We start from the raw sequence: 12,309 nt of genomic DNA on the forward strand, positions 1-12,309 counted from the left end.
GTTCCGACAATTCCGCATACCATGTCGCCTCTAAGAAGATGTGACTGTTGTAATAATATAAAAATCCGTCGATTCATTCGCGGATCGCCTCGACCGAATTTTCGATTTAAACTTAAACACGTTCCAAACGCATCACTGCTTATAATAGCACATGTAAATGTTTATAGCTTAATAAAAATTGCATAATGTTAGCCTCGCAGCGCGGATGCAGCTTTTAATTTATCGGCCGGGTTTTTTTTTTTTCGCAAGTCCTCCTTTAAACGAACATGACAAACAAAACTCAACTTTCACTCAAATGAGACACTGGCAAAGCGGCGGCGGATATTAGGTCAGGGGCATTGTTAAATGAACAATATGAGAGACCTTGCGACAAAATCATTTGCATAACGGAAGCCGAAAGATGCGTATTCGCGTTGGCGAGGCTCCTTCGACCCCATCGATCTTTGACGTTAACGAACTTGGATTTCACGTCGAGTCGGGCCCCGATCGTTGATACTAAAGAACAACCGAGTTGCGTAAAACTCCCCGCGAATTGTGTTATTATTATTGTTGTCACTTCTGTTGACATTTTCCACAAGTTACACACGTAAGGTGACGTGCTTTATGCAATAATTCCACATCCATTTATTTGCAAATCAACTGACCATACCGGTAACTTCTTGAGTGTGTGCTCCAAACAATTTCATAAATATTCAATAGTTTTTTATAAAAATACACCTCTGCGATATTTATGTAATAAAAAATGGCACATTGCAAAATACCAAGCAAAATATAACCGAGTGTGATACGCGACGTTGCAGAATGACGACGACGATGATAAATCGTTCACCGTCTCAGCGATCTCAACTTTCAATTCACTGGCTCGACGGCCACAAACGGTCGTTCCCATCCCGGGATATTTTTTGCCCGTAAAAACGCCGCAGAATTCGGGGAACTATGATTTTCATCCCGCCACGCTCATCATCGTCCCTAATTGATCGCTCGAGAAAGCAGGACAAAAGCTCATCTTCTTGGAATCCCTTTCGCAGCGGAAAGAACCGAGAAGAATTGCGTTAGGCACGATTAGATGAATACCAGATGCATGCGAGGCATACGTTTTTTCCTTGTGCCGGCCGTCAAGCCGCTTATTTCTCAACTTTTTGACTTGTATTAATTACTCTGTTGTTTTATTAAACTCGTCTCAAGTGTGAAATATTCAGGTCCGTATTGATAGTCATTCATCTTGATTTATATAGTCATTAGTCTTTACATAACCATTAGTCTTAAAGCTTGCCTCGGATGACGTACATAGATGTAAATTTGCAGTTAGATGTAAGTTCCCAGCTGAATCGCGCTTACAAAAATAAGGTCGCATAATATTTTACACGATTCAAATAAAAAACTCACATCATTCAATAAAAAACACATTTAACTCTAAATTCAGATCTAAATATCTCCCGTGAGACAAGTCTCAAATAACGATTATTAACACGGGTCTCAGATTTTAATTCAGAGTTAGACAAAAATTGCTTTCAGGTGAATCGTTTCAAAAATTTCTTCAGCTGAATGCAGACGTAATGCCACATATATCATCCTGAGAATATCATCCGAAAAACCGGAATCTAGCTTTGAATAAGTCTCGACATCCCACTTGAAATTTGCCCGGAGTAAAGTACTCGCACACTGCGTCTTTCAGCTGAATCGCGCTTATAACTATAATGTCATATATATACGACTGAAACAGATAGCAAACTTAAATCTTAATTCAGATGTATCTCACGTGGGGCAAGTTTCAAGTAACTAGCTACTAATTCGGACTACTCATTCGCTCGATTCGCCATTGCTTCTCAACGAGTGAAAATCCACTTCTTCACAACATCATATTTCATCTCATTGGCAAATTGTCACAATGGGCAAATATGAAGTTTCCTAGATCCCTCCAGCTATCCCGAGGATCGATATCTCGAACGGCGATACCTCGCGAGTCGACTCCGATCGGCTCTTCGCGAGCCCGCAATTCGAGATCGCGAGATTTCGAGCCATCTCGGGGAAGCGAATTTTCCTTTTCTTTCCACGAAGGAGGATGAAGCTGGCTGACGACGGGATCCCTCGATGACGAGATCGTCGAGATATCGGCGTGACGAGAGCGCGAGGTCAGCCGTGTTTACCGCGAATTTCGGAGGGATCACGTCCTCGGTGCTCCCGCGTCGCGACGGTATCGCGCGCACGTAGAATCCTCCTCAGGTTCCCCCCGAAAAAACGAAAACACGTTTCCTCATTTGCGGCTTTTTGTGCAGCTCTACGTGCCGTTGCTCGTATACGCCTCCGTGCCGCTCATGATGCACTTTTTATCGCGCTGTCGTGCACGCGCGCGCGCCTGCAGGATTGCATGTACCTGGCGGGCGCGGAACAGGTAGTCGGACACGTGTGCGCGCGAGTGTGTGGGTGCCGTGCGTGCCCGCGTCTCGAAAACGCGCCGGGCCAGGCGCATATATAAGGCCCGCCGCTCTCGGAAATGGAATCAGTCTTCAACATGTTGCGCCCATTGCATTTCGTAAGTGAGATACACACGCGCCTCCTCTCGTCGCGACGACGACACGCGAAATCTCCCGAAGCCGTCCGGGGACAAGTTCAATTAGCGCGATCATCGGTGACCGCGGAATTGTCTCCCTCCGACGAATCGAGCGGACAGAACTACTGTAGAGAGTCGGTACTCTCGCCGCGACGGTAGATTAACGCGTTCGCCGCCGCGCAATTTTCCTCGCGGACTATACACCGTACTTTTTCATGTAATTGTGTAAAACAGACCTGGGCGGGTATTCGTAGTCGGATCTTACGGCGAAGATCGCTTCACGCTGCACGGGTTGGATTTCCTCGCCTACGGAGCATCCGAAGGTGAACTCGAGACGATCTAGAATATAAGAGCCGATTGTGTGAATCCACCGCCTTTGAGGTGACTTGCACGAAACTCTGAAGGTTAATCGAATTGACATTTTAAAATCGCTGACAAGTCCTGGTAAACACCAACTAACAGTACGAGGAAAAATATCTGGTTGCATTAATCGAAAAGGGAGCAGCCAGATACTGCGTTGGAGGAAACAGGATTTCTGACTATTATAACCCAAATATGGTTCTTACAGCCGGAAATTCGATTTCCTTCAATCAAAATGCATCCGGTTCTCCCCTTTTTCGTTAACATATCCAGACTTCTTTTTCGGTGTAACATTATATTAATATCGTAATTTCTCATTCAACAATGCAAATGCAATATATAACAGTTATACCTCGTTGAATGGGGAATTATAACATTGTTATAATGTTCTTGTTAATCGATGTTTACTGATCTGCCAATTATTGTTGAACGATAAGTTACGGAACTGAAGATTGATGATTGACGATTCTTGTTTCACACAGCACACTTTGTCCGAGAGACGTTTTGGGAATGTCCTTAGGATGTAACACGTCCTCTGGACGTCTTCAATACGTCTCTTAGAAATCTGTGCTTTATGGGGTTATCATTCATCGATCATCAGCTTAATCAGAGTTTGGTTAAAGTCAGTCCTGATTCGTTTATGTGAAGAGAACGGAAAAATAATCGCCTATGCGACGTCGGTAGCGAACATCGTAGAAACCGAGCCGCGCGTTCTCCGCGATTCGACCTAGACGCAGCAGAAATTTCTGAAAGGCGTCTCCGAGATATCTAAAAAATACAAGATATCCTCCGGGCTTAGATCTGAGTTTTACAACTGCATCGTACGATAGATTTCTTCTATCTGTAAACGTTATTCACCTGAGAGGCTCACATCTAACTCCGAATTCAAATCCGAGCATCTCACTTGAGACAAGTTTCAAGCAACGACTGTTAATACGAGTCCGAGACATCTTTCGGAGCTTCGCACCGTCCGAGGACATCTCCGAGTTCGCACCGGTGGGGTCTTCGCGGACGTTCGAGCGACGGTCGGGCTCGCGATTTCCCTAGTTGAATCGAGGTAATCGCGACTCATCGTAACTAAGAAACGCGTCTCTCTCGACTGATTCCAGGTACTCCTTCTCTCTGCGTTCGCCTTCTTCGCGTCCGCCTCCGCTCTGGAGACCAAGGAACCGATACAGAGTGAGGTCGAAACGCCGACCGCCAACAGTGACCTGGAAGCGGACGCCTCTGCCTACTGGGGGTGAGTTCCTTTTATTCACGTACACGCGACGTCCGCGTCGCAAAATAAGGAAGAGGATCGGAGGATCCGAACGTGGGCGCGTGCGACAGGAACTCCCCGTAATAACACATTCTGATCTTCGAGATCTTTAATCATTCAGAGAGCCAGGGCTCTCCCCGCCGAAGTCGCGGCCACTCATAGCGGCAAAATATTTAAATAACGTATCACGTATTCCGCCGTAATCGGGGATTATTCAAGAAGCGCGCGGACGTACTTCGCGCTTGCGCTTTGTATGCGAAGTTCGCGGGCGCGCACCGTCACACGACTCGTTTACGAAATTGACGGCGGGACGTTGTTTGAAAAATATCGCTCTTCCCGGCTTCCTCTCCGCCGGACGGCAGCATCTTCATTCGCATTCACACAGCCGCTTTACCGGCTCTCTTGAACCGTGCACCGTGAATCACGGACGTTAGCATGCGTCTTAATTTCGTCAAGAGCGTTCTAACTGGTCGCGCGCACAAAGAACGCGACTTCCGACGCGGTTAATTTGCGACGACTTAGCGAATCCGCTCTTCAGTATGCGAAGCGTCTAATTTTGCCGGTGACGCGCCTCGCTCCGGTGCAATCGGTGTGAAATCGGGCATTTGTACACACGATGCGCGCGACGAGCGCCCCGCGTGCGCGAAATGTTTGATCGCCGATGTGTAACGCGGAAAGAAAAAAAAAAACTCGGTCCCTGCGGCAAAATGGGAAAGTGAAAATCCGGTGGCGAGAAACGAAAACTCGGCGGCGAAAAGTGCGATATCTCTGTTACCGCGACGGGGAACACTTCGTGCGAGCACTCGGCTGCGTTAGAACTCGGCTGGGACGACTGAAAACGACTGGGAACCTCCTACGGGAAGCTTTCTGTTCCCGCAGCCGAATTTTCGCCCGGTCCCTGGGCAACGGAAAATTCGATTACACCGACGGAATGGTGTTTTCCGCGCGCTCGCTTTTCCGATCGAGCGGTTCGTGTCGGTACGGTAAAAAAATTTCGCGTCAAGTTCAACACATTGCACATGTCCTAAACGGCCCACGCGAATTTTTGCATTAACTTAACACAAAGCGAACATGTTGTAAAGTGACGTAAATATGATGTCAAACATTCGCGCAGAATTAATACATTAATCGAAGTGTAAAATGTATTATTTTGACACTCGCACATGTTCAATATCGACTCAACACAAAATACTGAGATAACATAAAGACGATATGTTAAATTAACACATTGGTATGTTAAAAGTTTAACAGAAAAATTCTAAGAAGAACCGATTTTGACAAATATAAAATATTTTTTACCGAAAGCCTCGATGCGAATTTGAACGATTCACGAACGCACTTCCAGATACGGACGACCGTACTACGGCGGCTGGGGATACGGTAGATATCCTGGATACTACGGCGGATGGGGCGGCAGATACTATGGCGGCAGAGGATACTGGGGCGGCAGAGGATGGGGAGGCTACGGCGGCTACTGGGGTTGATGCGATTTAGCGCGTTCTAACCGAAGAGTGATCTCCCACCACCGTCCTTGGCCTTTCTCTTACTAATGTCCGAATGTTCTCTAAAAACACGCGAAACCTTCGTCGAGAGCTTCGCTAGTTTTCTAAGTTTTACTGGAGTCTCCATTGCATAAGAATAAATAAAGAAAATGTAAAACAAAGATACAACGAATTCTCCTCTCTCTCTTTTTTTCTTTCTCTCTTTCCCCCGACCCTGTTATTTCTCTCGCGCATACATCACATACAGTGCCGTGCATTAATGCTTGCCCATTCTTTAGGCGTAGTGATATCGGAAATTTTTAATTAGGCGTATCATTCTTTTTACATTCGTACACCGTGACTGCTGATTATTCTGCGAACCGACAAGGATACTTCGAAGCAGCAGTCATCACGCGCAAATATTTAGAAATGACGCGCCTGATTCGATATTCCGATGTCACTACGCCTAGGAAATAGGATTCTATTAATGTACGGTACTGTACAATCGGGTGCACATTGGATAACGACACGAATGGTGCGAATGATGAAAATTTCGCACAAAGAACACGCACATCGCACTCAATTCGTTGGCGGTTGTAATGACGGATCTTGCGCATTAAGGGTGTGTTGGTTAAATAAGAGTACACAATATGTAAAAAACTGTAATTATTATTAATCGTAATAATATGATTAATGGGACAATTACGCGACTATGTGCACATTAAAACACCTTATCCATATCTTACAAGATCAGCTTTCTTGTACACTATATACAGTAACTAAATATCATATTACTCATTTGCAATATAATAAAACTATCTATATTTTATATATATATATATTTATATTTATATATATATATATATATATTCATATTTATATATTTATATATTTATATATCCATACTCATATATATACACATATACATATGTAATCATATGTAGATATATATGTGTACATATATAGATATATATATAATATTAGATTCATCATTATTTCTTATTGACGCTATTGTTATTTCAATATATATATATGCATGTAAGAAACGATTAAAAATTAACCAAATATTTATTCTTTAATTCTGTACAATATAGGCTCTTAAAACTTTGCTTATCACTGAAACAATTTACAATGTGGTACGTGTGTGTAAGGTATGAAGTATCTGCGAAAATTCTTTCGCTCGCGTGACGTGCCAAACGAATCGGCGTCGTCTGTCGGCTCGACCGTCGATTCCCACGTCGATCGAAGAAGAATCAAGCGCGACAGACGCACGCGCGCGCGCACGTCGAGCGGAGGAGCCGCGAAGAAACTCGGCCCCGGGAAACCACCGCTTCCGCGGCCGATGAGAATTTCAAAAGCGCCGGCGGGCGCGCAGGCCGCCGGCGCTATAAACAATACTTTGTTTGATTTGATTTTTCTGCGCTGCATAACAAGAAACTAAAGAGTTATGACAATAAAGAAGTGGGACGAAACGGTATCGCCAGACTCTCTCGCGCTCTCTCATATTCTCTTTCTCTCACTTGCTCACTCTCGCATACGCGCAAACACACACACACACATATACACGCACGCACATAACACACTCTCATATATTCTTTTCTTCCTTTCTGTCACATTTGAACTCTCCTCTTCCTCTTACGACACGCAAGATCGCGGCAAAAAACTACTTTACCTTTCAACCCAACGCGTTTGCATGTCATGTCTGTGTGGGGGATGTGTGTGAGTGTAGGTGTGATGTATATGCGTGTGTAATATACATGGAAGATGCTTAATCGATCGATAATCGAATCTGATGACGATGGTGATTACCCCGATCCGTTAATCTCTCAAATTGGCGAAACTTTTTCGGCGATTCTGGAATACGTGACTTCGACTCGAACGCGACAGATCGAGAGAGAGAGAGAGAGAGAGAAAGAGAAAGAGAAAAAGAGTTGACACCGCGCGAATTTTTCATTTCGGCAACATGTAATTTTGTTCTCTCTGTTTTGTCGTATTATTTCTTTTCTCGCGCAAAACCTCGAAAAGTTCATCGTTCGAGCAGAACAGCGCCACGAGTTCCCCCCTCCCCCCCCCCCCNGGAAATGATCCTTGATGCCCACTCGAAAGAGGTATCGCGAGTCTTTCGGCGCAATCTTGCATTCATTATCGTTTCTCGGCTTTTGAATGTGCTCGTCCTGAAAGAAGCAACTCAAGACCACCTGGAAGATTAGATCCGTACGGTAACACAGCCGTTATTTAAGCTTCATACCAATTACAGATTCTTGAATCTTAACCGACATACAAATATATACAGACTCTCTTCGTGCTCTCCGGACACGCGTCGTGTTACGATTGTGGAACGAGAATTCGCAAAGTCCTTCAGTAATCCGCGAGCTTTTAGCCCCGGATCGCCGGTTTACATGACGCCGTGCTTTCAATTTCAACTGTAAACAAACTAGCTGTCTCTTTCGCTCCAAAATAAGAAGAACGTTCTCTTATTGCTCAGTTCTCGGTGCGCCGTCAGGGTGATCTTCCGTTCCACAATCGAGCGGTGCGCGCAGGCCGGGACGAAAGACCTTCGCTTGGAACAATCGCAACAATTGCACATTTCGCGTAAATCGGTCACTCGAGCCCGCTTTGGACGATTCGTAGGAAAAACTCGAAAATTCGGAACAACTTCTCGGACGAAGTGCGATCCTGTGCGAATAGCGCCTAAAGCGGGCCTCGAAGTACAACAATTTCGACTTTCACATATCTGAGACATCACACTTAGACTTCTTAGATACAGAGCATTCGATCGCACGGCATCAGCTTCGTATTCAACTATCGCTCGCACTCACATTTGATCTCACGCGACTGCGACTACAATAGTGTCAACGGTTTCCTCCTTGGATACCAGCAATTTCAAATATACCGTCTAAGTGTGTCAGGAGGAGTGAAGATCTCGAGAAAGGAAAACGTTTAAAATATGTCTCCGGAAAGACACACACAGGCAAGTCGTTTACGTATTTGAGATGCTCGCGCGTGAATAGTTGCGACACGAACTACGATGATCAGTGAACTCCTACGGATATTTTAGACTCCGGTGAAACGGAGCTTTATACGACGATGTTGCGTTTTCGCACGCACACAGAGAAAAATATTACTTGCACCGCGAGAAAAACCAATTATATCGCAAGCACATCGAGCTTATTTCGAATTTATTCCCTATCTTAACATAAGTTTAGCACTTCAATCGAGAATATTAAATTAATAAACTAAAGAAACTTCGGTCTATTTATTCCAATTAACGACAAAATTAAGAAGAAATTCTTCTTTTGAGCGAATGACAATGAGTTCTCCCAATATCTGTGATGAATATAAATTAACGTTATATCGAGGAAATATTTTTTGTTCAAGACAATCATTACCTAAAAGAAGAAAAGTAAACTAAACAATCGCTTTTCCTCGCAGTACAAGTAATAGTTTCCTCCGTGCACCCTTGCGTGCGGAAGGATGGCTCGATATGTTGCTACAATTCTCCGAATTTGACCGGTTGCAGGTTTGATGTGCCGCCAACTCGTGTTCGTAATTCCGTCGTTAATTCACGAACACAACATTCGCCGTGTTACATTATCTCTTTGCTTCAATGTACTCGTGTGGAATGAAGCTATTCGAAGTTGCTGGTACTAAATGGTGGCGATAAGAAGAAGCAGAAGAAGTACGGTGGTACGGAGACGGGGCGCAGTGCGATCCTTGCAGGAGCCTCTTCTCTCTCGCGGGGTGATGAGGGGGGTGACGATGATGACGACGAACGACGATGATGGGGGTGCGTTGCCCGCGTCGGTCTCGCGGACTCGTCGAATGTGTGCGCGTGACACATGTCGGAAAGGAAACCTCGCTCTCCTCCTTCGCATTTTCTCATTCTTTCCTTCCTTCCTTTAATCCCCTCTTTAACGCACGCAATTCACATCGCACTTGAATACCGGTACAGAAAAATGGCACACGCCGCTTCATCAACCATGAGTATTTTATGCGCATAACTCTCGTTACTTACGTGGCGAGATTAAAACGATACGACTTCTTAGTACAAAAACGAAATACATAATAATAGCAAATAGTAGCGTGTGTGTACGTGTGTGTAGGTACATGTCGTTTGTGTGTGTGCGTGTGTGTGTGGCTGGGTGGTAGTGTAATAATAATGATAATGCGTTAATAATAAACGGAGAGGAGGAAAGTAACCATTTAAAAACCGCTCTCGAATGGTCTTCTTCTTCTTGCTGTTTTTTTTGTTTTCTTTTTCTTCGCTTTTTCCTCTTCGGGAAAGAATCCGTGGTCAATAAATAGCGTCCTTATACATTGATCGGTATAAATAAATACACGCGTTAACCCGCAACAGAGCTACAACGTGAAAAGGGATAAAATATGCAATATCGCGGCGCTAATAATGACGCGTTGGTACTATAAAAAGACTATGTAACAAATCGCGATGGGCGCGAAAACGTAATATATATATGTATATATTAACGTGTAAAAAAATATAATAAAAAATATCCTCGAACTCGGCGTTCGCTGAAATCTACTTTGCGCGCGGCAGCACACGCAAATTGCACACCGTAGGGCGAAAACGAAAAAAAGGAGGGAGAACGGAGAAACGGACGAGTCTTTTTCTCTCGTTTCTCGCGACGACAATGACACACGTATAACCGATTGTTCGTTTCAGCGCGAAGAAAACGAGAGAGAGAAAGAGACGCGTGTCGGTGTTCGCCCTGTTGTCTTTTTTTCGATCCTTTCCGTTCCGTAACGCGTGTAAACGACGCGAACGGATATATGATATACACGCTCGTGAGTCGAAAAGCGCTGCACAGAGACCCGATAAGCTGTCCTGAAAATAAAAGTCAAAAAAAAAAGGGAAAAAGAAGAATAGGAAAGGAAAAAACAACTGAAGAGTGTCGATGATGTTGATGATGAAGAGAGAGAGAGAAACGGAAACGCGTGTCTCTTTTCTCATTTCGCGTTTCACAACCGGCCGGTGGTATACGCCTCCTCGTCACGGTAATCGATATTATAATCGTTCGATCGAAATATAATATTCTACAGGGTGTTGTGATTTATTAAAATTCGTTATAGCTAGCGTTTAAAAATCACGACCTAGGCGGTGATTTGAGAAATATGCCTTTTGTACAAGGTATTCTTTTCTTACGTCGCCGACGCGCGGTACCCCGCTAAGGTGTCGATCCTCGGCGCTTCCGGTGAGAATACGGACGTCGCCCTGGTCAGGACGAGAGTTCGAACGGGTGGAGTTTGATGTGCCGCACCGACCGTCTTTTTCTCTTCTCTTATTTTTTTCTTCCGGAATTTGCGAGAAAGAGGGAGAGAGAAGTCGCATCGACAAGCGTGAGAAAGAGAGAGAGAAAGAGGGAGAGAGAGAGAGAGGGAGAGAGAGAGAGGGAGAGAGAGAGAGGGAGAGAGCGAGAGAGAGAGAGAGAGAGAGAGAGAAAATCTTTGAGTGGCGCACGTCGAACAACGTTTCGTGGAAATTCTTCTTAGGTAAAAATTCAACACGGAGTCTCGATCGTGAGACGGCTCTGCGATGAAGTGAAGGCAACGTAAAAAATTTCAGCGCCACTCTAAAGGACGAATGAAAGCGATGGAAAGTGTTCGCGCGATAAGATCTTTATCTCTGTAAGATTTTTAGACAGGGGGAAATTGGACGACGCACATGATAAGATGATATGCTTCCATGTCTGTAGAATTCGGTGCGGTAGTTATGTAACTTACATATTTGGCGTCACAAGGCTGTTGCAAAGCTCGGCCGGTGTATGTCTAATAACGAAGAGGAACAATCGCGAACGATTGTAACGCGCGCTTTCGGCCCTTTGTTCGCGCCGATTGACAAAGCTAACAGGCGATACGAAGGAGACAGCCAACAACAGAAAGAGAGAGAGAGAGAGAGAGAGAAAGGGGGAGGGGGAGAAGAGTGACTACTCCACTCGCGGCGGATTCGATCGGCGAGGAACTGCGCGCGGCGAGGCGATACCTTAGCGGGCCGTCAATCCCACGCTCCCTCACCACACCTGAAATGCACGTGTTTTCAGTATTTATGTAAATTTTGGGCACTTTGTGACATTTCACTTCACCCTCAGATCATTTACAATAGTTAATAATTTATGTTACACACTTACAACATTTCTAGTGAGTCTCTGTCTCAACATTGAACAATATACACTTGTGTGTGCGAATGTTCTGTGGCTGCGTGTACATGTATGCGTGTGTACGTGTGTATTGTGTACGTGTGTTAATTTATATGCCGCGTGTGTGTACGTGTTAATGTGCAGGCGCGTACGTATATTTGTTGCGTGTGTACGGTACGCACGATGAGAGAGAGAGTCGCCAACACAGAGACACGTGCGCGCCGTAACATGTATATACGTAGTATACACGTGTGTACGAATCGTCTAAGAGAGAACCACTAATTACCGTATTATACAATTATCATTAATTATCACCTAACTTGGCATCCTTGCGGGAGCGGTGCGGGCGGACACCCCGACGAGTTGTGATTCGCGGACTGAGGCAGCAGTGGGATATTGTTCTCTTTGGAAGATTGTTTCTCCGGCGCTCCGTGCTGCTGCTCCTCCGGTCTGGCCTCCGCCGCGGCCGCGGCCGCCGCCGCGGCGGCGGCGTTGGCTGCCGCGGCG

General features: G+C 45.1%; 2 protein-coding genes across 3 annotated transcripts in view; one reads left to right on the top strand and one right to left on the bottom strand.

Moving 5' to 3' along the window:
* The first annotated feature begins 2,406 nt into the window (after positions 1-2,406).
* LOC106749314 (neuropeptide-like protein 33) lies at positions 2,407-5,846 on the top strand. Of its 2 annotated transcripts, XM_014628638.1 has the most exons (3): positions 2,407-2,533; positions 4,021-4,151; positions 5,515-5,846. In XM_014628638.1, exons 1-3 carry the CDS (start codon positions 2,495-2,497, stop codon positions 5,651-5,653), a joined length of 309 nt encoding a protein of 102 aa, XP_014484124.1. In that variant the 5' UTR covers positions 2,407-2,494; the 3' UTR covers positions 5,654-5,846. The 2 variants fall into 2 exon arrangements, with proteins under 2 accessions (XP_014484124.1, XP_014484123.1); XM_014628637.1 differs by lacking the exons at positions 2,407-2,533; positions 4,021-4,151 and adding an exon at positions 4,643-5,147.
* A 5,830-nt stretch (positions 5,847-11,676) lies between these two features.
* LOC106749305 (PHD finger protein rhinoceros) overlaps positions 11,677-12,309 on the bottom strand; it is a 14,664-nt gene continuing 14,031 nt past the window's right edge. The window contains exon 11 of the mRNA XM_014628628.1: positions 11,677-11,685. Within this exon, the coding sequence (XP_014484114.1) occupies positions 11,677-11,685 (9 nt within the window). The remainder of the gene's footprint in view (positions 11,686-12,309) is intronic.

Source organism: Dinoponera quadriceps, unplaced genomic scaffold (genome assembly GCF_001313825.1).
Source record: "Dinoponera quadriceps isolate SergipeBrazil2010 unplaced genomic scaffold, ASM131382v1 scaffold3579, whole genome shotgun sequence".
Classification (NCBI taxonomy): domain Eukaryota; kingdom Metazoa; phylum Arthropoda; class Insecta; order Hymenoptera; family Formicidae; genus Dinoponera; species Dinoponera quadriceps.

What these genes read in the sequence shown, in the direction of transcription:
- LOC106749314 (XM_014628637.1), top strand. Translation starts at nt 4,831, where the DNA reads ATGTGTAACGCGGAAAGAAAAAAAAAAACTCGGTCCCTGCGGCAAAAT. An exon ending in CGATCGAGCGGTTCGTGTCG is followed by an intron (nt 5,148 to 5,514) that starts GTACGGTAAAAA and finishes ACGCACTTCCAG; the next exon opens with ATACGGACGACCGTACTACG.